We start from the raw sequence: 24,191 nt of genomic DNA, 5'->3' as shown, positions 1-24,191 counted from the left end.
AAAAAAAAAAAGAGTTGCTGTTTAAAAAAAAATAATGACAGCAGAATAATTCTGGTGCTGCTACAGGAGATATGTTGGTGGACACGATTATCCATCATATGAACCCTACCCTGAAAAGGATTGTCATCCGTGATATGCTTTATGCTTTATATCTATGATATGGTTGGCCCGGGACACAAAAGATTTCATTGTCATAAAAAAAAAAAAAAAAATAAGTAAGAGACAGAATAAATCGAATCTGGGAACATTGCAAGACTAGATGGATATACTAGAATTCACATACTTTGGAAGACGGGGTTTTAAAATAGTTCTTAAAACCTGTTCTCATAAGCTCAAACGAAAAGATTCCTCCAAGACAAACAGGCTGCTGTCGGTTAAGATTTTTTTTGAGTGTCAATTTCTGTAGGAGCCTGCTGCCTTTGACAATTCTCAAAGAAGTCCTCTAAAGTGAGTGACCTGGTGCATAATAAGGCCTGCCCTCTGCCTGAAGCTTTTAGAACAATGACTACACTTATATGGCTTCTCCCCTGTATGGATTCGTAAATGAATAACAAGGCTTGGTCTCTGTCTAAAGCTTTTCCCACAGTAAGTACATTTAAAAGGTCTCTCTTCTGTGTGAGTTCTCTGATGCAAAGTTAGAGCTGTCAGTCTACTAAAACTTTTACCACAACTGGGACATCTGTGAGGTTTTTCACCCGAATGCGTTTTCAGATGCCTTTTGAGACTCGATCCATGACAAAAGCTTTTCCCACACTCCAGGCATTTGTACGTTTCTTCTTCAGAATGGGTTCTCTGGTGGCCTATCAGGTGCGACCGCCGAGTGAATCGCTTGTTACACACGGTGCACTCATAGGGTCTCTCCCCTGTGTGAAGCCGTTGGTGCCTATAAAGGTCTGAACTACGGAGGAATCTTTTTCCACACTCAGGGCATTTATGGGGCTCCTCTCCTGAGTGAATTCTCTGGTGCCCCGTAAGTTGTGACTTCCGAGCAAAACACTTCCCACACTGAGGACATCGGTGAGGTTTGTCCCCTGGACTCTTTTTCTTCTGGGGCCTGGGGTTAAGAGGTTCTTCCATGTTGGAATTTTCAGGTTTCTCTCCTGCTGGGGGGTCCTGATGATCTACCAGTTTTGTTAAATCTGTCTGTAAATCCTCTGGGGGGCTCTCCCATTGATTCTCCAACTGTACATAGTCCTTCTGCAAGATGGGCCCGTGGAGAGCATTCCCCTCTAGAGTAACAATAAATGGGTACATGTTCTCCAGTTTTTTCTGTTTTGAAGTATCATCTTCGTTTTCTATCCCGATCTCAAAACCTGAGAGAAGACAGAGAAATGGCAGCTGTCACCGTGTCCCACGGAGGAAAAAAAACAAAAACACGAGGGAAAGTGAAGAGTTGTATTAAACCACCAGTAGGAAAACAGAAATTCCTATGGAGAATCCCAAACTCTCTCTCCTGATCAAGGCTGAATTTCTCTTTTCTCTCTTCTGTGGTATCAGTGAACAATTACTTACCTATCTTGGAATCAAGTAATTGCTTCATTTCTTTGGATTCTTGTAGTTCCTTCACCCACGCTTCTTCCCGAGGCTCCAATGGAAAGCTCACGTCAAGCTTTGGTATGGGATATCCTGGCCATAAGAAAGACAAGAAGCATAATCGGTTTTTCTTTGATGATATCCTGGACATGCGACCGCTTAGTGTCTACTTCCTCCCCAGTTAGAATGACTCCACCCGGGACTTCTTACGAGAGCCTCTTTTTTAAAGATTAAGAACGAAACATAGGGGCGCCTGGGTGGCTCAGTTGTTAAGCGTCTGCCTTCGGCTCAGGTCAGGATCCCAGGGTCCTGGGATCGAGTCCCGCATCGGGCTCCCTGCTCTGCGGGAAGCCTGCTTCTCCCTCTCCCACTCCCCCTGCTTGTGTTCCCTCTCTCGCTGTGTCTCTCCCTGTCAAATAAATAAAATCTTTAAAAATAAATAAATAAATAAATAAATAAATAAATAAATAAATAAAATCTTTAAAAAAAAAAAAAAAGAACGAAACATGAAATTCAAGGCTACTCTCCTCTAATTAATGGAAGGGGAGTGAATGGTTCTCTGTGTTGAAATCAATGCACTAAATGATTTCTGTATCTACTTTGATGTTCGATTATTCAGGTTGAAGCCAAAATAGGAAGTAAATCTTCATAAAGTTTTGGCAATACTGAAACTGAGAAATGCTGCTACTGAGTACCAAGTGAAGAGAGAGCTAAAAGTAGGGGTTAGGAAACTGTTTACTAGAATCATTTCCATTGAGATTTTCCAATTAAAATGGAAAATGACGAAGCTGGCCAATGAGCAAAAGCCGTTTGCTTCAGCCCAAGTCTAGAGGTGCACTCTCTTGAAATTAACCCAAACAACTCTCAAAGTGTTCCTCACTGTCAATCTAAGAACAACTAGGACAAGAGAGCGCCTGGGTGGCTCAGCCTGTTAAGCGGCCGACTCTTGGTTTCGGCTCCGGTCATGGTCTCAGGGTTGTGAGATCGAGCCCTGCATCATGCTCTTCACTGAGCCTGGAGCTTGGTTAAGATTCTTTCTCTCTCTCTCCCTGTGTCCTACCACCCCTCCCCCCCCCCACCAAGAGCTGCTATGGCTTCCATTCTCCTTCCACGACCCTTCCTCCCCTTCCTCAGCTCCAGCAAAGTATATTGGTCTGCAATAACGTGTGGGAATTGCTGATTTTAAGTCTAGATACGGGGGCAGCTCAGTTAGTTAAGCGTCTGCCTTCAGCTCAGGTCGTGATCCCAGAGTCCTGGGATCAAGCCCTGTATCGGGAGGCTCCCTGCTCAGCGGGGAGCCTGCTTCTGCCTCTGCCCGCTGCTGTTCCCCCTGCTTGTGCTCTCTCTCTCTCAAATAAATAAATAAAATCTTTTAAAAAAATAAAATAAATCTAAATGCAGGATGCTGTTTAAATATTAGCATTATTTTCTTGAATATTAGCATTATTTTTTTTTAAAGATTTTATTTATTTATTTGAGAGAGAGAGAATGAGAGACAGAGAGCATGAGAGGGAGGAGGGTCAGAGGGAGAAGCAGACTCCCTGCCGAGCAGGGAGCCCGATGCGGGACTCGATCCCGGGACTCCAGGATCATGACCTGAGCCGAAGGCAGTCGCTTAACCAACTGAGCCACCCAGGCGCCCCTAAATATTAGCATTATTAAAATAACATTAGCAAGTTAATGAAAATTTAAGTTTCAAAACATGTTAAAACAGGAAGGGGACTAAGATACCTTATTTTATATTTTCATGGAAAAAAGACCTTTTAAGATTAACAAAAAATGATATTTCAAATAAAATTCTGTTTAAACTCACTGTATTGTTTTTGTTTAGATTTCAAAACTACAAGTGGGCTCAAAGGGTAACATGGCACAGCTCCAACAAAACTGGGGGTCACAGACGGAAGGAAGGCTACCATGAAGGAAAAGCGAGAGCAAACAGAAACTTGAAATAAGCAGAGTAGCAAAGGTGGAGGTGTAAAATATGGATTTATGACCTAAACAGAGCAGGGGAGACGGACTTCCAGCATGGGACCACGAGGGGCTCTGCAGGCTTACCTCCCGGGGAAACTGGGGAAAATTATTAAAAAAAAAAAAAAAAAAAAAAAAAAACATTGGTCCTAAGGGCCTGTAGCAAACTAGGAAACATCTATTTTTTTAAATCTGCTAAAATTAAGGGAGAGTCTTAAGATTTTATTTTTTTAAAGATTTTCTTTCTTTATTTAACAGAGAGAAAGAACACAGGCAGGGGGAGTGCAGAGGGAGAGGGAGAAGCAGGCTCCCCGCTGAGCAGGGAGCCTGGAATCAGGGCTCGATCCCAGAACCCTGGGATCATGACCTGAGCCGAAGGTAGACGCTTAACCAACAGAGCCACCCAGGCGCCCCTCAGGCACCCAGAGTCTTAAGATTTTAAACCACAACAGTTCTCTTTAGTGCCTCTCCCAGCTCCAAGCTAGATTGGCATAGCTAAGGGCCTGGGGCAGCCGCTCCCCCAGCTCCCTTTCAGAGGGCTAGCTTCCTGGGAGGGGCAGGATGTCAGCATTTCTCATCTTACCCCCAGCTAACCATTGTTGATTCTAAAGTCCAAGCAATGTGGCTGAGAGGTTGGGGGCTCCTTTTATCTACCCAGTCCCTACTGGTGGCATGAAGGATCTACCCTGGGTGTATACTGCTGCGAATCCTAGAGGACTCCCTGATTGTCCTCGTAAGGCAATTGTGATCGGAAGGCAGTTCTGTGCCTGCAGAGGCAACCCAAGAAGATCTGACACCCACACCTAGTGCTCAGCTCCTAGAGTAGCAACGTCACGCAGAGATAAGCACACCACTTTGCCTACCTCCAGAGCGAGGTATCAGAGATTTGGCCTGGGGGGGGCGGGGAAAGCAGACCTTAAAACAGGTAGCTCCTAATGTATTTGCACAGAAACTGATTCATTTGCAACAGAGAATGAAAACAGTCAATCCTAAGGATACTCTCAAAAAGAGCAGAGGTTATAATGCAAGGCAACTGGAAAGAATTTGATAGATTTATTGACTATACACCCTAAACCGTAGGCTGACTAGTTTGCGGGAGAGACTGGGGGAAAAGACAGCTAGGAGGAGCCCTCCTGGGATCAGAACAAATCTCAAAAATTGACCTTAGGAATTAGCCCCAAAAAGGTGTCTGGAATTGACTGGATTCATCTGCAGAGAAATTATGCTCCAGAGCACCGGTGAAAACAATAGAGCAATTAGCTGGCAATTAATGGCTGGCTCAGGTCAGAGAAAGAGACAAAGAAAACCCAGTAAAAAGTATTGTCATTCAAGGGTGACTGGGTGCACACCCAGGGCTGTGTGCTCCCTGAGGAGCAACATCAAATGCTTAACATTTAGGAGTGGACTAGACTTCACTAAAATAATGCAGCCATTTACCAAACAAATAAACAAACAAATAACAATAACAAGCCCTGGGGAGAAGAAAGAAGAACAGAGAGTTGCTACAATATATTATCTAAAATGTCCGGTTTCCAACAAAACATGATGAGACACGCATGTGGACAGGAAAGCATGACTCATACACTGGAAAAAAAAGAGCAGGCAACAGAATCTGCCTATGTGAGTGACTACATACTAAATTCAACAAAGACTTGAAAGTAGCCATCATGAGTATGTTCCAAGAATGAAAGGAAACCATGATTAAAGAAGTAAAGTAAAATTATGATGACAAACATCACATCACATCAAACAGAGAGTATCAATAAATAGAAAGTATAAAAAAGCATCCAATGGAAATTCTGGAGTTGAAAAGTACAATAACTGAAATGGAAAATTCATTAGAATAGCTCAAGAAGAGATCTGAACTGTCAGAAGAATTAGTGAACTTGAAGATAGATCAAAAGAGATTATACTATCAGAAGAACAGAGAGAAAAAAAAGAATGAAGGGAAATGAATGGAACCTCAGAGAAAAGTGGGGTGCCACTCAGTGTACTAACTGATATATAATGAGAACCAAGAGAGGAGTGAGAAAAAGGAGCAGAAAAAAAAAATGAACAAATAATGGCCCCAAACTGCCCAAATGTACTGATACATTCATCTACACATCTAGGACGCTCAATGAGTTCCAAGTAAGAAACACGAAGAGATCTACAAACAGATGTATGATAGTAAAACTCCTAAAAGTCCACATAAAAGGAAGAAAACCTTGAAAGAGAGCAGGAGAAAAATGACTTGTCACTTACAAGGGAACCCAAATGAAATTAAAAGCTGAGTTCTCATCAGCAAGTGGAGGCCAGAAGACAGGAGGATAGCATATTCAAAGTGCTCAAAGAAAAATGAAAAATGCCAACCAAGAATCTTATAACCAGAAAAGCTATCTTTAAAAAATGAATGTGAGGGCGCCTGGGTGGCTCAGTTGGTTGGGCGACTGCCTTCGGCTCAGGTCATGATCCTGGAGTCCCTGGATCGAGTCCCGCATCGGGCTCCCTGCTCGGCAGGGAGTCTGCTTCGTCCTCTGACCCTATCCCCTCTCATGTGTTCTCTCTCTCAAATAAATAAATAAAATCTTTAAAAAAATAAAAAAAAATAAAAAATAAAATAAAAAATGAATGTGAGAGGCACCTGGGTGGCTCAGCCAGTTAAGCGTCGGACTCTTGATTTCGGCTCAGGTCATGATCTCAGGGTCGTGAGATCAAGCCCCGTGTCAGGTTCTGCACTGGGTGGGAAGCCTGCTTGAGATTCTCTCTCTCCCTCTCCCTCTGCACCTCCTCCCTGCTCACACCCTCTCTCTTTCTCAAAAATAAATAAATAAATAATAAAAAAATGAATGTGAAATAACATTACTGATAAGCAAAAACCGAGAGAATTCATTGGTAAGCACTCTTGCCTAACAAGAAATACTAAATAGGGGCGCCTGGGTGGCTCAGTCGGTTAAGCGCTGGCCTTCAGCTCAGGTCACGATCCCAGAGTCCTAGGACCAAGCCCCACGTCGGGCTCCCTGCAGGGAGCCTGCTTCTCCCTCTCCCTCTGCCTGCTGCTTCCCAGCTTGTACTCTCTCTCTCTTTCTCTCTGTCAAATAAAATAAAAAAAAGAAAGAAATACTAAATAAAGGAAGTTCCTCAGTCTGAAAGCTAGTGATTCCAAATGGTAATTTGAATCTACACGAAAAAAAAAAGGGCACAAGTAAGGGTGATTACGTAATTATACAAGATAGTATAAATACTAATTTGTTTCTTTTTTCTCTTAAAAGATTTTAAAAGCAATTGTATAAAACAATATATATGTAGTGCATTGTTGAGCAAATAATCTAGACATGTAATATATGTGCACAAATGAGGTGGATGACAGCAAAACTGTACTGGGCTAAAGAAATGACTCCAGGGGCATCTGGGTGGCTTGGTCATTAAGCGTCTGCCTTCAGCTCAGGTCATGATCCCAGGGTCCTGGGATCGAGCCCCGCATCGGGCTCCCTGCTCAGCGGGAAGCCTGCTTCCCTCTCCCACTCCCCCTGCTTTGGTCCCTCTCTCGCTGTCTCTCTCTCTCTCTGTCAAATAAATGAATAACATCTTTTAAAAAAATGACTCCAGTTAATAACTAATCTACAGTAAAAATGAAGAAAACCAGAAATAAGGTTAATACAACAAAAGCTGTAATATCTATTTGTATTCCTTCTCCCTCTAGCTCTTTTAGAAGTGTTAAAATTATATAAACTAATACCTTTAACAATATACAGTTGAGTTTCTAACATTTTTAATGTAATATGTATGAAAGCAATACCACAAGAAGGGAGAAAAGAGAATAAAGCTATATAGGAAAAATATTTCTTTTTTTAGAGGGGGGAGGGGCAAAAGGAGAGGGAGAGAGATAATCTTTTAAGATTTTATTTACTTATTTGTCAGAGAGAGAGAGCACAAGCAGGGGAAGCAGCAGGCAGAGGGAGAAGCAGGCTCCCCGCTGAGCAAGGAGCCCCACGTGGGACTCGATCCCAGGATTCCAGGATCATGACCTGAGCCGAAGGCAGACACTCAACTGACTGAGCCGCCCAGGCGTCCGGAGAGAGAGAATCTTAAGCAGGCTCCACACCCAGTGCAGAGCCCAACAATGGGCTTGATCTCACACACCTGAGATCATGACCTGAGCCGAAATCAAGAATTGGACACTTAACCAACTGAGTCACCCAGGCGCCCCAGGAGAAATATTTCTATATTTCACTAGCATTAAATTAATATGTCTAAAGCTGATTATGTTAAGATGTACATGCTAATCCCTAGAGTAACCACCAAGGAAATAACTTTAAAAAAATGCTGAAAATTCATTTACATAAAGTGTTACATTCAAAACATTTTCTTAGTGCTAAAAAGAAATCAACATGAAGGAAAGAGAAACAAAAAAGATATGAGACATATAGAAAACAAAAAGTAAAATGGCAGATGTAAATTACACCATATCAAAAATAAGATTAAATATGTATAGATTAAACAATTCAAAAGGCAAAGACTGTCCTACTAGATTTTAAAAATCCAACTATATGCTGCCTATGGGAGACACTTTAGATTCAAAGATACAAACAGACTGAAAGTAAAGGGATGAACAAAGATGTATCATGTAAATAACCACAAGACAGCCAGAGTGACTGACTACACTAACAGCAGATGAAATGGACATCAAAACAAAAGAAGTTACTAGAGATAAAGAGGATCATTTTATAATGATAAAATGACCAATCAATCAGGAAGATGTAACAATGATAACCATATGTGCACTTAAAAACACAGTACCAAATACATAATTACAAAAACTGACAAAAATAGTAAAAGAAATAGACAATTGAGCAATGATAGTTGGAGAATTCAAACCCTCTTTTTTTTTTTTTTAAAGATTTTATTTATTTATCTGAGAGAGAGAATGAGAGAGAGAACACAAGAGGGGGTAGGGTCAGAGGGAGAAGCAGACTCCCTGCCGAGCAGGGAGCCCGATGCAGCACTCGATCCAGGGACTCCAGGATCATGACCTGAGCTGAAGGCAGTCGCTTAACCAACTGAGCCACCCAGGCGCCCTCAAACCCTCTTTATACTGCTGGATAGAAAATTAGGCGGAATATCAACAATAGAAGACAAAAAATTATAAACCAACTAAATGTCACAGACATTTATAGAACACTCCAAACAAGAAGTACAGAATATGCATTCTCCTTAAGTGCACATGGAAAATTCTCCACGTCAGTCAAGACGCTATACCATAAAAAAAAATGTTCAAGAATGTAAAAGGATCACAATTACAACTTATATTCTCCCAGAAAAGTGGAATGAAATTAGAAATAAATAACAGAAAGAAATTTGGGGAGTTCGCAAATACATGGAAAATAAACAACACACTCCTAAATAGACAATCAAAGGAAAAAATCAAAACGGAAATTAGAAATATTTTGAAATAAATGAAAATGAACATACAGTACACCAAAACTTAGGAAATACCTAAACCAGTGCTTAAAGGGAAATTTATAGCTATGAATGACTTTATTAAAAAAAAAGAAAAATCTCAAATTAATAACCTAACTTTGCACCTTAAAACACTAGAAAAAGAAGAGCAAATGAAACCTAGAACAACGAGAAAGAAAATCATTAAGATTAGAGCAGGATTTAATGAAATATAGAACAGTAAAACAATAGAGAAAATCAATGAAACCAAGGTGGGCTCCTTGAAAAAAATTTAACAAAATTGACAAAACTTCACTAATTGACCAAGAGAACAAGAGAGAAAACTCAAATTATTACAATCAGAAATGAAAAGGGAGACATTACTACTAACCTTATGGAAATAAAAAGATTTATAAAGTAATACTATGAACAACTGTATGGAAAATAAATTAGATAAATGAAATGTACAAATTCCTAGAAACCTACAAACTACCCAAAATTGATTGAAGAAGAAATATAAAATTGGAATAGACCTATAACTAGTAAAGAGACTAAATTAGTAATCAAAACACTTCTCACAAAGAAAAGCCCAGGCCCGGATGGCTTCAGTGGTGAATTCTACCAAACACTTAAAGAATTAACACTGAGGGGCGCCTGGGTGGCTCAACTGGTTAAGCCACTGCCTTTGGCTTGGGTCGTGATCCCAGGGTCCTGGGATCAAGCCCTGTGTCGGGCTCCTTACTCAGTGGGGAGCCTGCTTCTCCCTCTCCCTCTCCCTCTGCCGCTCCCCCTGCCTGGGCTCTCCTGCTCTCTCTGTCAAATACATACATAAAATCTTTGAATAAATAAATGAATAAATAAATAAATAATTTACACTGATTCTACATAATCTCTCACTGAATAGAAGAGAATGCAATACTTTCCAACTCACTTCACTGGCATACGGAAAGAAAAATGTATCAATGGAAAAGAATCAGTATTCCAGAAATATCCTTGACATTTATTGTCAATTGATTTTTGACAAAGGTACCAAGAAAATTCAATGGGGAGAGAACAGTCTCCTCAACAAACGGTGCTGGGACAACTGGATATGCACCTGCAAAAGAATGATGTTGGTCCCATTCCTCACATCACATACAAATGTTAATTCAAAATGGATCAATGACCTAAATTTAAGAGTTAAATCCACAAGATTCTTAGAAGGAAACATAGGTATAAATCTTCATGACCTTGAATTAGGCAACAGTTTCTTAAATATGACATCCAAAGCATAAACAACAAAAGAAAAAATAGAAATCCTTAACACTTCCAAAAACTAGAAAAGGAGGGAAGACTTCCCCACTCATTCTATGAAGCCAATTATTACCCTGATAACAAAATCTGATAAAGACAAGACCAAAAAAACTACAGACCAGTATCTCTGATGAAAATGGATGCAAAAATCTTCAACAAAATACTAGCAAACCAAATCCAGCAACATATAATATGAATTACACACCAGGATCAAGTGGTATTTATCTCAGGAATGCAATGTTGATTTAACATTCAAAAGTTAAGGAAATAGGGATGCCTGGGTGGCTCAGTGGGTTAAGCCTCTGCTTTCAGCTCAGGTCATGATCCAGGGTCCTGCCACATCGGGCTCCTTGCTCAGCGGGGAGCCTGCTTCTCCCTCTTCCACTCCCCCTGCTTGTGTTCCCTCTCTCGCTGTCTCTCTGTCAAATAAATAAATAAAATCTTAAAAAAAAAAGTTAAGGAGGGCGCCTGGGTGGCTCAGATGGTTAAGTGTCTGCCTTCGGCTCAGGTCACGATCCCAGGGTCCTGGGATCGAGTCCCGCATCGGGCTCCCTGCTCCTTGGGAGCCTGCTTCTCCCTCTGCCTCTCTCTCTCTGTCTCTGTCTCTTATGAATAACTAAATAAAATCTTTAAAAAAAAAATTAAAAAAAATTTTTTTAAGTTAAGGAAATATACCATTACAAAAGAATGAAGAGTAAAAACCACATGGTCATCTCAATAGACACCTAAAAAGCATGTGACAAAATTCACCAGTTTCTTGATAAAAACACTCAATAATCCATGAATAGGAGGGAGTTTCCTCATGCTGATCAAAGGAATCTATGAGGGGCGCCTGGGTGGCTCAGTCAGTGAAGCGTCTGCCTTTGGCTCAGGTCATGATCCCAGGGTCCTGGGATCAAGCCCCGAGTCGGGCTCCCTGCTCAGTGGGGAGTCTGCTTCTCCCTTTTACCCTCCCCCCTTCTTGTGCTCTCTCTCTCTCTCTCTCAAATAAATAAAATCTTCAAAAAAAAAAAGGAATCTATGAAAGACCCACAGCTAATATCATAAATAATGACAAAAGACTAAATACATTTCCCCTGAAATAAGGAACAAGACAACTCTCACCATTTACGTTCAATGTTGTACTGGAGGTTCTAGCCAGGGCAATTAGGCAAAAAAAAAGAAAGAAAGAAAAGATATCTAGGGGCACCTGGGTGGCTCAGTCAGTTAAGCGTCTGCCTTTGGCTCAGGTCATGATCCCGGGGTCCTGGGATCAAGTCCTGAGTTGGGCTCCCTGCTCAGTGGGGAGTCTGCTTCTCCCTCTGTCCCTCCCCCTTCTTGTGCTCTCTCTTGCTCACTCTCTCTCAAATAAATAAAATCTTTTTTAAAAAAGAATGGAACATGAGAAATAAAACTATCTCTTTTCTCAGAAGACATAACCTTTGATATAGAAAGTTCTAAGGAATCCACTAAAAAACAATTTGAACTAATAAACAAGTTAAGTAGGATTACAGGACACAAGATCAATACACAAAAATTAACTGTAATTCTATATTGTTTTATTTTTTTTTTTAAGATTTTATTTATTCATTTGAGAGAGAGACAGAGAGAGCACAGGCAGGGGGAGAGGCAGAGGGAGAGGGAGAGGGAGAAGCAGGCTCCCTGCTGAGCTGGGAGCCTGACGTGGGGCTCGATCCCAGGCCCTGGATGGAGATCACGACCTGAGCTGAAGGCAGACGCTTAACCATCTGAGCCACCCAGGTGCCCCTCTATATATTTGTAATGAACAACCCAAAAACGAAATTAAGAAAACAATTCCAGGGACACCTGGGTGGCTCAGTCAGTTAAGCGTCTGCCTTCAGCTCAGGTCATGATCCCAGGGTCCTGGGATTGAGTCCCGTATCTGGCTCCTTGCTCAGCAGGGAGCCTGCCTCTCTCTCTGCCTGCCACTCCCCCTGCTTGTGCTCTCCCTCTCTCTCCGATAAATAAATAAAATTAAAAAAAAAGAAAACAATTCCACTGACAATGCTATTAAAAAGAATAAAATTTAGGGGCGCCTGGGTGGCTCAATCGTTAAGCGTCTGCCTTCAGCTCAGGTCATGATCCCAGGTCCTGGGATCGAGCCCCGCATCAGACTCCCTGCTTGGTGGGAAGCCTGCTTCTCCCTCTCCCACTCCCCCTGCTTGTATTCCTGCTCTCGCTGTCTCTCTCTCTCTGTCAAATAAATCAATAAAATCTTTAAAAAAAAAAAAGAATAAAATTTACTTAGGAACAAATTTAATAAAAGCAGTTTAAAACTTATACTTGGGAAACTATAAAATATTGTAAAAACTGAAATAAGATCTAAATAAATGGAAAAGCACCCCGTGTGCATGCATCACAAATTTAATATTGTTAACACGGCAATACTCCCCAAATTGATCTACAGGTTCAACACAACCCCTACCAGAATCCCAGCTGACTTCTTTGTAGAAACTGATAAGCTAATTCTAAATATCACATGGAATTGTAACAAACTCAGAACAGCCAAAACAATCTTGAAAAAGAAAAAAGTTGAGAGCCCTCACGTTTTCGTATTTCCAAACATACTACAATGTAATAATAAAGACAGTGTAGTATTTCCATAAGAATAGACATAAACATCAATGGAACAGAAATGACTATCCAGCAATAAACCTATATACCTGTGGTCAACTGATTTTTGACAAGGGTTTCAAGGCCATTCAATGTGAAAAGAATGACCTTTTTAGCAAATCATGCTGAAACAACTGAACATGCAAATATATATATATAAATAGGGGTGCCCGGGTGGCTCAGTCGGTTAAGCGTCTGCCTTCGGTTCAGGTCGTGATCCCAGGGTCCTGGGATCGAGTCCCATGTCAGTCTCCCTGCTCAGCGGGGAGCCTGTTTCTCCCTCTCCCTCTGCCCCTCCCCACTGCTCATACTCTCTCTCTCAAGTAAATAAATAAAATCTTTAAAAATATATATATAAATATACATATTATTTGGACCGTTACTGTGCAACTTACACTAAAATTAATTGAAAATGAATTAAAGTGTTAAATGCAAGCTGAAACTATAAACTCTTAGGAGAAAATTTAGGGGTAAATTTTCAGGACCTTGTATTAGGCAATGATTTCTAAGATATGACATAAAAAACACAACCAACAAAAGAAAAAATAATTAAATTGGACTTCATCAAAATTTAGAAAAACTGTGCTACAAAGAACACTATTAAGAAAGTGAAAAGAAGGGCACCAGGGTGGCTCAGTTGGTGAAGTGTCTGCCTTCGGCTCAGGTCATGATCCCAGCCAGGGTCCTGGGATCGAGCCCCGCCTTGGTCTCCCTGCTTAGCAGGGGCCTGCTTCTCCCTCTTTCTCTGCTCGTGCTCTCTCATTTGCTCACTCTCTCTCAAATAAATAAATAAAATCTTTTAAAAAAGAAAGTGAGAGGACTTATACCTCTGAAACAAATAATACATTATATGTTAAAAAAAAAAAAAAAGAAGAAGATAGTAGGAAGGGAAAAATGAAGAGGGGGAAGTTGGAAGGGGAGACGAACCATGAGAGACTATGGACTCTGAGAAACAAACAGGGTTCTAGAGGGGAGCGGGGTGGGGGATGGGTTAGCCTGGTGATGGGTATTAAACAGGGCACGTACTGAATGGAGCACTGGGTGTTATACGCAAACAATGAATCATGGATCACTACATCAAAAACTAATGATGTAATGTATGGTGATTAACATAATAAAATTTAAAAAAAAAAGAAAAAGTGAGAAGACAAACCACAGAACATGAAAGAATATTTACAAGTCATATATCTAGTAACAGACTTTTATCTAGAATATACAAAGATCATACACAACTCAATAATAAAAATACATATAATCCAATTTAAAAATAGGCAAAAACTCTAAATAGGCATTTCTCCAATAAAGGTATACAAATGACCAATAAGCCCATGAAAAGATGCTCAACACCATTAGTCTTTGAAGAAACACAAATCAAAACCTCGATTAGATAGCACTTAACACCTACTAAGATGACTAGAATAAAAATGTCAGATTCTTCTCAAGTGCACATGAGACAGTTTCTGGGATACAGACCATATGTTAGGCCACAAGTTAGTTCCAATATATTTAAAAATATAGATATCATTCAAAGTACATACTCCAACCACAATGGGATGAAGTTAGAACAGAAGGAAAACTGGAAACTTGACAAATTTGTGAAAATTAAATAACACCTCTTAACCAATGTATGCAAGAAATCACAAAGAAAATTAGAAAATACTTAGAAATAAATGAAAATGAAAATGCAAAGTACCAAAACTTATGAGACACAATGAATGCAATGCTAAGTAGGGAATTTATAGTTATAAGTACTTACATTAGTAAACAAAAAAGATCTCAAAACAATAACATAAATTTATAATTTAAGGAACTAATAAGAAAAGAAAAAAACTAAACCCAAAGCTAGCAGAAGGAAGGAAACAATAAAGAATAGGCAGAGATAAACAAAATAAAGACTAGAAAGATAATAGGGAAAATCAATGAAACCAAAAACTGGTTTTTTGAAAAGATCGATGAACTTGAGAAACGTTTAGCTAGATGCACTAAGGAAAAGAGAAAGAAGGCTCAAATTATTAAAAATAAAAAGGAAAAATAAAATAAGATGAGAATAGAGAGGGAGGCAAACCATAAGTGACACTGAATTCTAGGAAATAAACTGAGGGCTGCTGGAGGGGAGGTGGGTGGGGGGATGGGGTAACTGGGTGATGGGCATTAAGGAGGGCACTTGATGGAATGAGCACTGGGTATTATTTGCAACTGACAAATCACTAAATTCTACCTCTGAAACTAATACAGTATGTTAACTACATTGAATTTAAATAAAGAATTAAAAAAATTAAAGTGGTGGGGGCGCCTGGGTGGCTCAGTCGTTAAGCGTCTGCCTTCGGCTCAGGTCATGATCCCGGGGTCCTGGGATCGAGTCCCACATGGGGCTCCCTGCTCGGCGGGAAGCCTGCTTCTCCCTCTCCCACTCTCCCTGCTTGTGTTCCCTCTCTTGCTGTCTCTCTCTCTGTTAAAAAATAAAAAATCTTTAAAAAAAAAAAATTAAAGTGGTGGTATTACCAATGATTCTACATAAATAAAAAGAATTATAAGAGTACTATGAACAGGGCGCCTGGGTGGCTCAGTTGGTTAAGCCACTGCCTTCGGCTCAGGTCATGATCCTGGAGTCCCTGGATCGAGTCCCGCATTGGGCTCCCTGCTCGGCAGGGAGTCTGCTTCTCCCTCTGACCCTCTCCCCTCTCATGTGCTCTCTCTCAAATAAATAAATAAATAATCTTTAAAAAAAAAAAAAGAGTACTATGAACAACTGTACATGAACAAACTGGATAACCTAGATGAAATGGATAAATTACCAGAAACACAAAATCTACCAAGACTAAATCATAAAGAAATAGAAAAATCGGAATACACCTATAACCAGTAAAGAGACTGAAGCAACAATCAAAAATCTCCCAACAAAGAAAAGCCCTAGACCTGATGGCTTCACTGACAGATTCTACCAAACATTTAGAGAAGAACTAATACAAACTGTTCTTAAACTTTTCAAAAAGGCACACCTGGGTGGCTTAGTTGGTTAAGCGTCTGCCTTCCGCCCAGGTCATGATCTCAGGGTCCTGGGATCAAGCCCCGCGGTTGGGCTCCCTGCTCAGTGGGGAGCCTGCTTCTCCTTCTCCCCATGCCCCTCTCCCTGCTTGTGCTCTCTCTCTCTCAAATAAATAAATAAAATCATAAAAAAAACTTTCTCAAAAAAAAAAATGAAGGGGAGGAGACCCTTCATAACTCATTCTCTGAGGCCAACATTACCCTGATATAAAGCCAGAAAAGACACTATAAGAAAATAACACACCAATATCCCTTATGAACACTGATACAAAAAAACCTGAAAAAAATAGCAAATTGGATTCAGCAGCATATTAAAAGGATCCTATACCATGACCATGTGATATTTGTTCCTGGAAAGCAAGGATGTTTCAACATATGAAAATCAGTCAGTGCAATGCACATTAAAGGAAAAAAAACACATTATCATCTCAAATGATGTGGAAAAAGCATTTGACAGGATTCAACACCCTTTCATGATAAAAAAAAAAAAAACAACACTCAACAAAATAGAAACAGAAGGAAATTGTCTCCACTTAATAAAAGCCATATATGAAAAACCCACAGGGAACTTTATACTCAATGGTGAAAGACTGAAAGCTTTCCTCTAAGGTCAGGTAGAAGGCAAGGATGCCTGCTTTGGCCACTCTATTCAACACAGTACTGGAAGTTCTAGCTAGAACAATTAGGCAATAAAAAGAAATAAAAGGCGGGGCGCCTGGGTGGCTCAGTCGTTAAGCGTCTGCCTTCGGCTCAGGTCAGGATCCCAGGGTCCTGGGATCGAGCCCCACATCGGGCTCCCTGCTCAGCGGGAAGCCTGCTTCTCCCTCTCCACTCCCCCTGCTTGTGTTCCCTCTCTCGCTGTGTCTCTCTCTGTCAAATAAATAAATAAAATCTTAAAAAAAAAAAAGAAATAAAAGGCATTCAAATTGCAAAAGACGAAGTAAAATGACCTCTATTGGCAGATTATATGATCTAATATGTAGACACCTTGAAGATTGCATTAAAAAATCGTTAAAATTCATAAATGAATTCGGCAAAGTACCAGGATACAAAATGAACTTGCAAAAATCAGTTCCATTTCTATATACTAACAATGAACAATGAAAAATTCTGGAAACTATGAAAACAATTCCATTTATGATAGCATCGAAAAGAATAAAATACTTAGAAGTTAACAAGTATGTGAAAGACTTGTACAATAAAAATTACAAAACATTGGTAAAAGAAATTAAGGAAGATATAAATAAAGGAAAACACACCCCATGTTGATATTGTTAAGATGTCAATACTACCAAAAGTGATGTACAGATTCAATACAATCTCTATCAAAACCCCAATGAGCGGGGCGCCTGGGTGGCTCAGTTGTTAAGCGTCTGCCTTCCGCTCAGGTCATGATCCCAGGGTCCTGGGATCGAGCCCCGCATCAGGCTCCCTGCTCAGCGGGGAGCTTGCTTCTCCCTCTCCTGCTCCCCCTGCTTGTGTTCTCTCTCTCTCTCTCTCTGTCAAATAAATAAATACAATCTTTTAAAAAATAATAAATTTAAAAAAAAAAACCCAATGATACTCTTTTTTGCATTAATAGAAAAGCCCAGGGGCACCTGGCTGGCTCAGTCAGTTAAGCGTCCAGCTCTTGATTTTAGCTCAGGTCATGATCTCAGGGTCATGAGATTGAGCCCCACATCAGGCTCCGTGCTGGGCATGGAGCCTGCTTACAATTCTCTCTCTCCCTCTCCCTCTCCACCCAACTGCTGCTCACTGTCTCTCTTAAGAAAAAAAAAAAGTTTAATAGAAAAATCCACACCTAGGGCGCCTGGGTGGCTCAGTTGATTAAGCGACTGCCTTCGGCTCAGGTCATGATCCTGGAGTCCTGGGATCGAGTCCAGCATCGGGCTCCCTGCTCAGCAGGGAGTCTGTTTCTCCCTCTGACCCTCCCCACTCTCACGCTCTCTCTCTCAAATAAATAAATAAAATCTTTAAAAAAAGAAAAAAGAAAAATCCATACCTAAAATTTATATGGAATCTCCAGGGATGCCCAAACAGACAAAAAAAAATCTTGGAAAGGACAAAAAAAGCTAGAGGTCTCACACTTCCTGATTTCAAAACTTAATAAAAAGTAACAGTAATCAAAATAGTTTGGTACTGGCATAAAGACAGGCATATAGACCAAAGGAAGAGAATAGAGAGCCCATAAATAAACCTTCATATATATGGTGAAATGATTGTTAACAATGATAGCAAGATCATTCAACAGAGAAACAATACACTTTTCAACGTATGTTGCTAGAAAAACTGGATTATGCATGTGCAAATGAATGAAGTTAGAACCTTACATAAGAGCACATGCAAAAATTAACACAAAACGGATCAAAGACCGAAAATGAGGACCTAAAATTATAAAACTCTTAGAAGAAAACATGGAGGGAAAGCTTCAAGGCACTGAATTTGGCAATAATTTCTTGGCTATGACACCTAATGTATATGGGCAACAAAAGAAAAAAGTGGACACAGAGTACTTCATGAAAAATTTTTAAATTTATCAAAAGCTTCAACAGAGTAAAAAGGCAACCCACAAATGGGAAAAATATTTGCCAATCCTATCTGATAAAGAATGAATATCCAGAATATACAGAGAACTCTAAAATTCAACGACAAAAAGCAACCTGATTTTGCAATGTGCAAAAAAGAATGTGAACAGACATTCTCCAAAGAAGATATCCAAATGGTCAATAAGCACATGTTCAACACCATTAATCACTTGGGAAGTGCAAATCCAAACTACCCTGAGATGCCACCTCACACCGATTAGGAATGCTACTATCACAAAACAGAAAGCAACAAGGATTGGAGAGGATGTGGAGAAACTGGAAAGGTCATGCACGACTGCTGGGCATGTAAACTGGTGTAGCCGCTGTGGAAACCAGCGGGGCTGCTCCTCAAACAATTAAAAACACAATTCCCATGTGACTCAGCAATTCCACCTCTGGTCATATGCCCCAGTGAAGTAAAAGCAGCGTCTCAAAAAGATATCTGCACACCCATGTTCATACAGGCATTATTCACAACAGCTAAAACATAGAAGCAACCCAAGTACATCCTTATGGAAAATGGATAAACTGTGGCACAGATACACAGTGGCATATTATTTGGCCTTTACTTGGATGGAAACACTGACCCTCACTACAACCTGGATAAACCTTAAGGTCATTCTGCTAAGTGAAATAAGCCAGTCACAAAACGACAGATACTGTATCATTCCGTTTATATGAGGTACATAGAGGAGTCCAATTCAGAGAGACAGAAAGTTGAATGGTAGTCTCCAGGGTCTGGGGAGATGCGAAGTTATTGTTTAAATGAGTATGGGGTTTCAGTTTTACAGGATGAAAATAGTTATGGAAATGGATGGTAGGGATGGTTTCACATTACGAATGTATTCAATACCACTGAACTATACACGTAAAATGATTACGACACTAAATCTTATGTGTGTTTTACAACAAAAAAATTGAAAAGAGAGGGGCGCCTGGGTGGCTCAGTTGGTTGGGCGACTGCCTTCGGCTCAGGTCATGATCCTGGAGTCCCTGGATCGAGTCCCGCATCGGGCTCCCTGCTCGGCAGGGAGTCTGCTTCTCCCTCTGACCCTCCCCCCTCTCATGTGCTCTCCCATTCTCTGTCAAATAAATAAATAAAATCTTTAAAAAAAAAAAATTGAAAAGAGAAAAATAGGCTTTTTGAGCGGGGTCATGAGCTGAAGGGGTTTTGAATCCCACGTGATGTCCCGCGCTTTGTTCCCAGAGAGGGATCCCTCCTCCCACCCTTTATCGCCGTGGGCCGCTTCCCCCCAGGACTCGGTGTTTCCAACCCACCCCCAAAGCTGGGGAGCTCTCCGGCTCTCAAACTACGAACCGCGGAAAGGAAGTCAACCCCTTGCCTTACCAGGGTCCAGGAAGGGCCGGCAGTCCTCGGCAGCACCGAAGCCCAGCTCCGGCAGCCCCGCCTGGGGCATCCAGGCCTCCGCCACGGGGGCGTCCGGGGCGGGTCCCATCACTTGCAGTGGGGGCGACTCCAGGTGGACATTCGGCGGTACGTGCGCGGGTCCCACGGGTACCAGCTCCTCCAACAGCATTTCCTGCCTATCGATCTGGGGGAAACGGCACAACCCGTCACTCTCCAGGCCACCCCGGCACTGCCCGGTGCCAGCAATGGGCGGGAGCCACCCACATCGTTTTCATTGAAGGAAAGAAGACATTGCTGAAGTCAGTCCTGACCACACGCATGATTCCACCCAGCACGGCTGAGATACCACACTTTCAGAATGTAACCACCGCGAACAGTATTCACGAGACATCTCACCTGCTTTACCTTTCGTGCTCAGGCTTCTGAATGCGGTGAGCATCTTACACTTGGAACACATCTCAGGTGGGACGAGCCACATTTCCAGAGCTCAAGAGCCACGCTGGGCCGGCGGCTACCCCGCTGGGCAGCGCCACGATTAGGCCACGGGCAGATAAAATCCTCCAGAGCAAGCCCAACCCAGGAGACAGAGAAAGGAAGGGCGCACCATAAATTCCCTCTATCCTGGGGGGTGCGGGGGAGGCGGCAGGAAACTCTGGAAGACCCTGCTTTGGGCCGGCTACCTGCAGAGCCCTATCCACACACAGTGCCGAAGCCCCTTCTCCCTTCTGCCCAAGGTTCTGCCCTGTGCCGGGGGCTTCTGAGCAGGGGGCCCTGGCGCCGCCAGCCAAGGCGGAGGCGGCACGATGGCAGCGGCTGTCAGAACCCGGCGGGCGCAGCCAGGAGTGGGTCTCATTCCCGGTGCGGAACTGCTCCCGGTCCCCACCAACTCTGGGGTGGCCCCGCAAACCGGCATCTAGGGAGAAAGAACCTGTCAACCTCACCCTGGGGCTCGTGCACACACAAGGTATTTCTGCATGACTTAGCACGACTTGAGACTTCTAGGAAAGCCCGCCTTTGGAAATCAAGCAACCACTCTATTGCTCACCGCGCAGATTTACTGACACGTGTGGCCACTTTGGAAAATCACAGAGCAGCCGGGCCGGGGGCTGTCGCCTTCACGGTGAGTCTCTGCACAGGCACGAGCACGTGACAACCTCGTGAGGTCTTCCGGTGCAGTCGAGCGCCAACGTGTGTGTTCACATGCCACTCCGTGATGACAAACCACATTCCCTTTCCTTTATATCCTTCCCTGGCTCCCCTTGACTCGGGTTGGCAACATTTTCTTTTTTTTTTTCTTTTTTTTTAATAAGATTTTTTATTTATTTATTTGAGAGAGAGAATGAGATAGAGACAGCATGAGAGGGGGGAGGGTCAGAGGGTGAAGCAGACTCCCTGCCGAGCAGGGAGCCCGATGCGGGACTCGATCCCGGGACTCCAGGATCATGACCTGAGCCAAAGGCAGTCGCTTAACCAACTGAGCCACACAGGCGCCCCGGCAACATTTTCTTAGAGTCAGACAGGAAACATTTTAGGCTTTGTGGGCCACATTCAGTCTGTATCTTACTGTCTTTCATCCTTGTTTTAAAAAAGCAACCCTTTGGGGGCACCAGGGTGGTGCAGTCAGTTAAGCATCCAACTCCTGGTTTTGATTCAGATCCTGATCTCATGATCCTGAGATCAAGGCCCACATCAGGCTCTGCGCTTAGCGCAGAGTCGGCCTGAGATTCTCTCTCCCCTGCCCCTCCTGCTCGTGCTCATTCTCTCTCTCTCAAATAAATAAATAAAATTTTTTTCAAAACATTTTCTTAAAGATTCTATTTATTTATTTGAGAAGAAAGAGACTGAGAGCACAAGATGGGGAGAGGCAGAGGGAGAAGCAGACTCCCCAGTGAAGGGGGAGCCTGACAGGGGCTCCATCCCGGAACTCCGAGATCATGACCTGAGCCAAAGGCAGATGCTTCACCCATTGAGCCACTCAGGCGCCCCTCAAATAAATAAATCAATCTCAAAAAATAAAAATAAAAAAGCAAACCTTTAACAGGTTAAATCTGCTCCAGCTCGCGGGGCGTACACACACAGGCCGTGGCCAGATCTGGCCAGCACCCTGCATAGCGCGATATTGATGTTATTGGAGGATGGATGTGGGTAGGCTGTGCTCCCTATGAATTCCATTCCAATGTATTTAAGGGGACACGACAGACTATTTGTTATAGGAGGGGACTGGGTCTGATACCCGGAGAAGCAAGCCATACACTGATCCGAGCAGAAGACAAATAGAAAGGACCGGGCCGAGATCCTGGGGCCGAAAAGGACACGGAGACAAACGTCTGACCCAGCACCAGGGGCCTCCGCTCCTTCCCGGGGTCTCACCCCCAAGATGCCAAGGGCAACACCCACCCTCGGCTCTGGTAGCCCGGCTTCTGGGCAGAAGTCTTCTCTCACGGGCACGGCCTTGCTCTGTGCTGCCGGCCCAGCGGCCCCACCGAACCCTCTGTCTCCGTGGGCAGGATGCTGAGAACTGGGTCCTTGGAGCGCGTGTTTGGCTCCAGCTGTGGACATAAAGCTCCCAGAGTCTGTGGAAAGCCCAGCGAGGCCCGGCTGCTTCTTCGTGCTGGAGCTGCCTGGAGCGCGGGCGGAAGGCCTCAGTCCGCATCAGACTCTTGAAAGCCGGAGCCCATCTTCAGTGAGGCCTGGATCGCACAAGCCACGGCCACGGCCACGGCCCCCTTTTGGCGGGGTGCGATGGCTCTGGGGCCCCAAGTCTCAGATTCCAGGCAGGGGGAGCCACCCACAGCTGAGGACAGGACAAAAGCAGAAAGGGGGAACAGCAGTGGTTACCCCAGGCCAAGCTCACCTCTCTTCACTCGCTCACTTTCCACTAGAGCCCTAGCGCAACAGAGCATGAGCCGTCGGTGGGTTGGAGACGCTGAGGGCAAAGCCATGGACTCACCTCCTAGAAAAGTACATGGACACATCCAATTCTGCGGCCAGTTTCCAAAAGGTTCATAGCATGTCCAAGCCCACCCCCAGGCCCTCGAGCACTGTGCTGTCCAAGAGGGGAGCCACTCGAGCCACGGGGACATTCAAGTCCAAAGTGACTAAAGTACACAATTCTGGTCCTTGCTACATTTCACATGCCCCCCAGCCATCAATGCAGGATGTTCTCTTGAGCAGCTTGGCTCTAGAATTTCACCAAGGCTGACAACACCTGCCTTAAGGAGGACCCACCACCCACATGCTGGCGTGACACCCCACTCCCAGTCTCATGTGGGCTGTCTTCTGTTTCTCTAGATACACAGGCCACAGAGGAAATGGGGAGCAATACTGACAACTCTGGTGAGTCACCCTGAAAGTCCATGTGGCTCTGAGTCACCCTTGGTCACCTGCAGTCACGGGCATCTTAGGTAGTTAGAGCCTTGCCTCCAAAGGCTACAGATCCACAACCCTCCATTCTTCTCCACTCAAGGGCTGTGTACTTCAGCCGACACCAGCCTGACCCTCGTCCTGCGATGGCATGTCAAGTGGCTTTCTCATGAGAACGATACACTGCCTCAGGGCGGGCCACCAGCTATCTGGTCCGCATGAGTAACCAAGGACACTGATCACATTCATGGCACTGTGTCCACGTGCTGTTCGAAGTCTCCCGCATATGGCAGGTCACGTAGCCCTCACCCAGAGCGAGGACGTGGGGACTAGTATGATGCCCTGAGTACAGAGGAGGGCACCGAGGTTGGAGGCTCAGGGGCACTGAATGACTTGTCCCAGGTCACACAAGTAAATGCCAGAGGGAAATGGTGACGAGGCTCCAATGCATAGACCTTGCAATGCCCATGTCTACAAACATCCAAATGTTCTAAGTGCAACGTCTGAGGCCACACTTGTGGTGACAGAGGTGGTGACAGAGGTGGTCACATACGTCTCCACAGGTCTCAAGACCTGTACCCAGCCACATGCTCTCCCTCTATTTGCTCTCACACAACTCGTGGACCTGGCCTCTTCCCTGGACGGGATCAAGTGAAAACATCCTCATGACTCTTCCTGCCGGGTCATGGAAAACGACACTGTTCCCATCCCATCCCCGGGCAAGTGTCTGTTCTTGAAAGATTGACTGATTTATTTGAGAGGGGGAGGTGGCAGAGGGAGTGAGCGAATGTCAAGCGGACTGCAGGCTGACCTGGAGCCTGACCTCACGACCCGAGATCGTGACCTGAGCTGAAACCAAGAGTCGGAAGCTCAACCAGCTGAGCCTCCCAGGCGCCCCACCCAGCCAAGTTTCTTAAAGGACACCCAGTGTCTCTCCTTGTACATCAGCTTCAGAAAATTTCCTGTGGTGGATCCAACTGCGTGGAAGCCAAGGGCAGCTGCCT

At 43.3% G+C, this 24,191-nt stretch overlaps 1 protein-coding gene across 1 annotated transcript; it reads right to left on the bottom strand.

Moving 5' to 3' along the window:
- Positions 1-380: 380 nt before the first annotated feature.
- Positions 381-22,592, bottom strand: LOC118011201 (zinc finger protein 449-like; the record flags this gene model as incomplete). The annotated part of the gene is given in 7 exon segments (XM_035005790.1): positions 381-1,313; positions 1,513-1,626; positions 19,804-20,008; positions 22,222-22,304; positions 22,307-22,384; positions 22,387-22,469; positions 22,471-22,592. Coding segments are annotated over 7 exon segments (1,569 nt in total), but the record flags the coding sequence as incomplete, so codon positions are not given.
- Positions 22,593-24,191: the final 1,599 nt, after the last annotated feature.

This window comes from Mirounga leonina, unplaced genomic scaffold (assembly GCF_011800145.1).
Source record: "Mirounga leonina isolate KUSES-001 unplaced genomic scaffold, KU_Mleo_1.0 Mir_101664, whole genome shotgun sequence".
Lineage (NCBI taxonomy): Eukaryota > Metazoa > Chordata > Mammalia > Carnivora > Phocidae > Mirounga > Mirounga leonina.
Note: the sequence above shows the minus strand (reverse complement) of the source record. Positions and strands in the feature narration are given on the sequence as shown.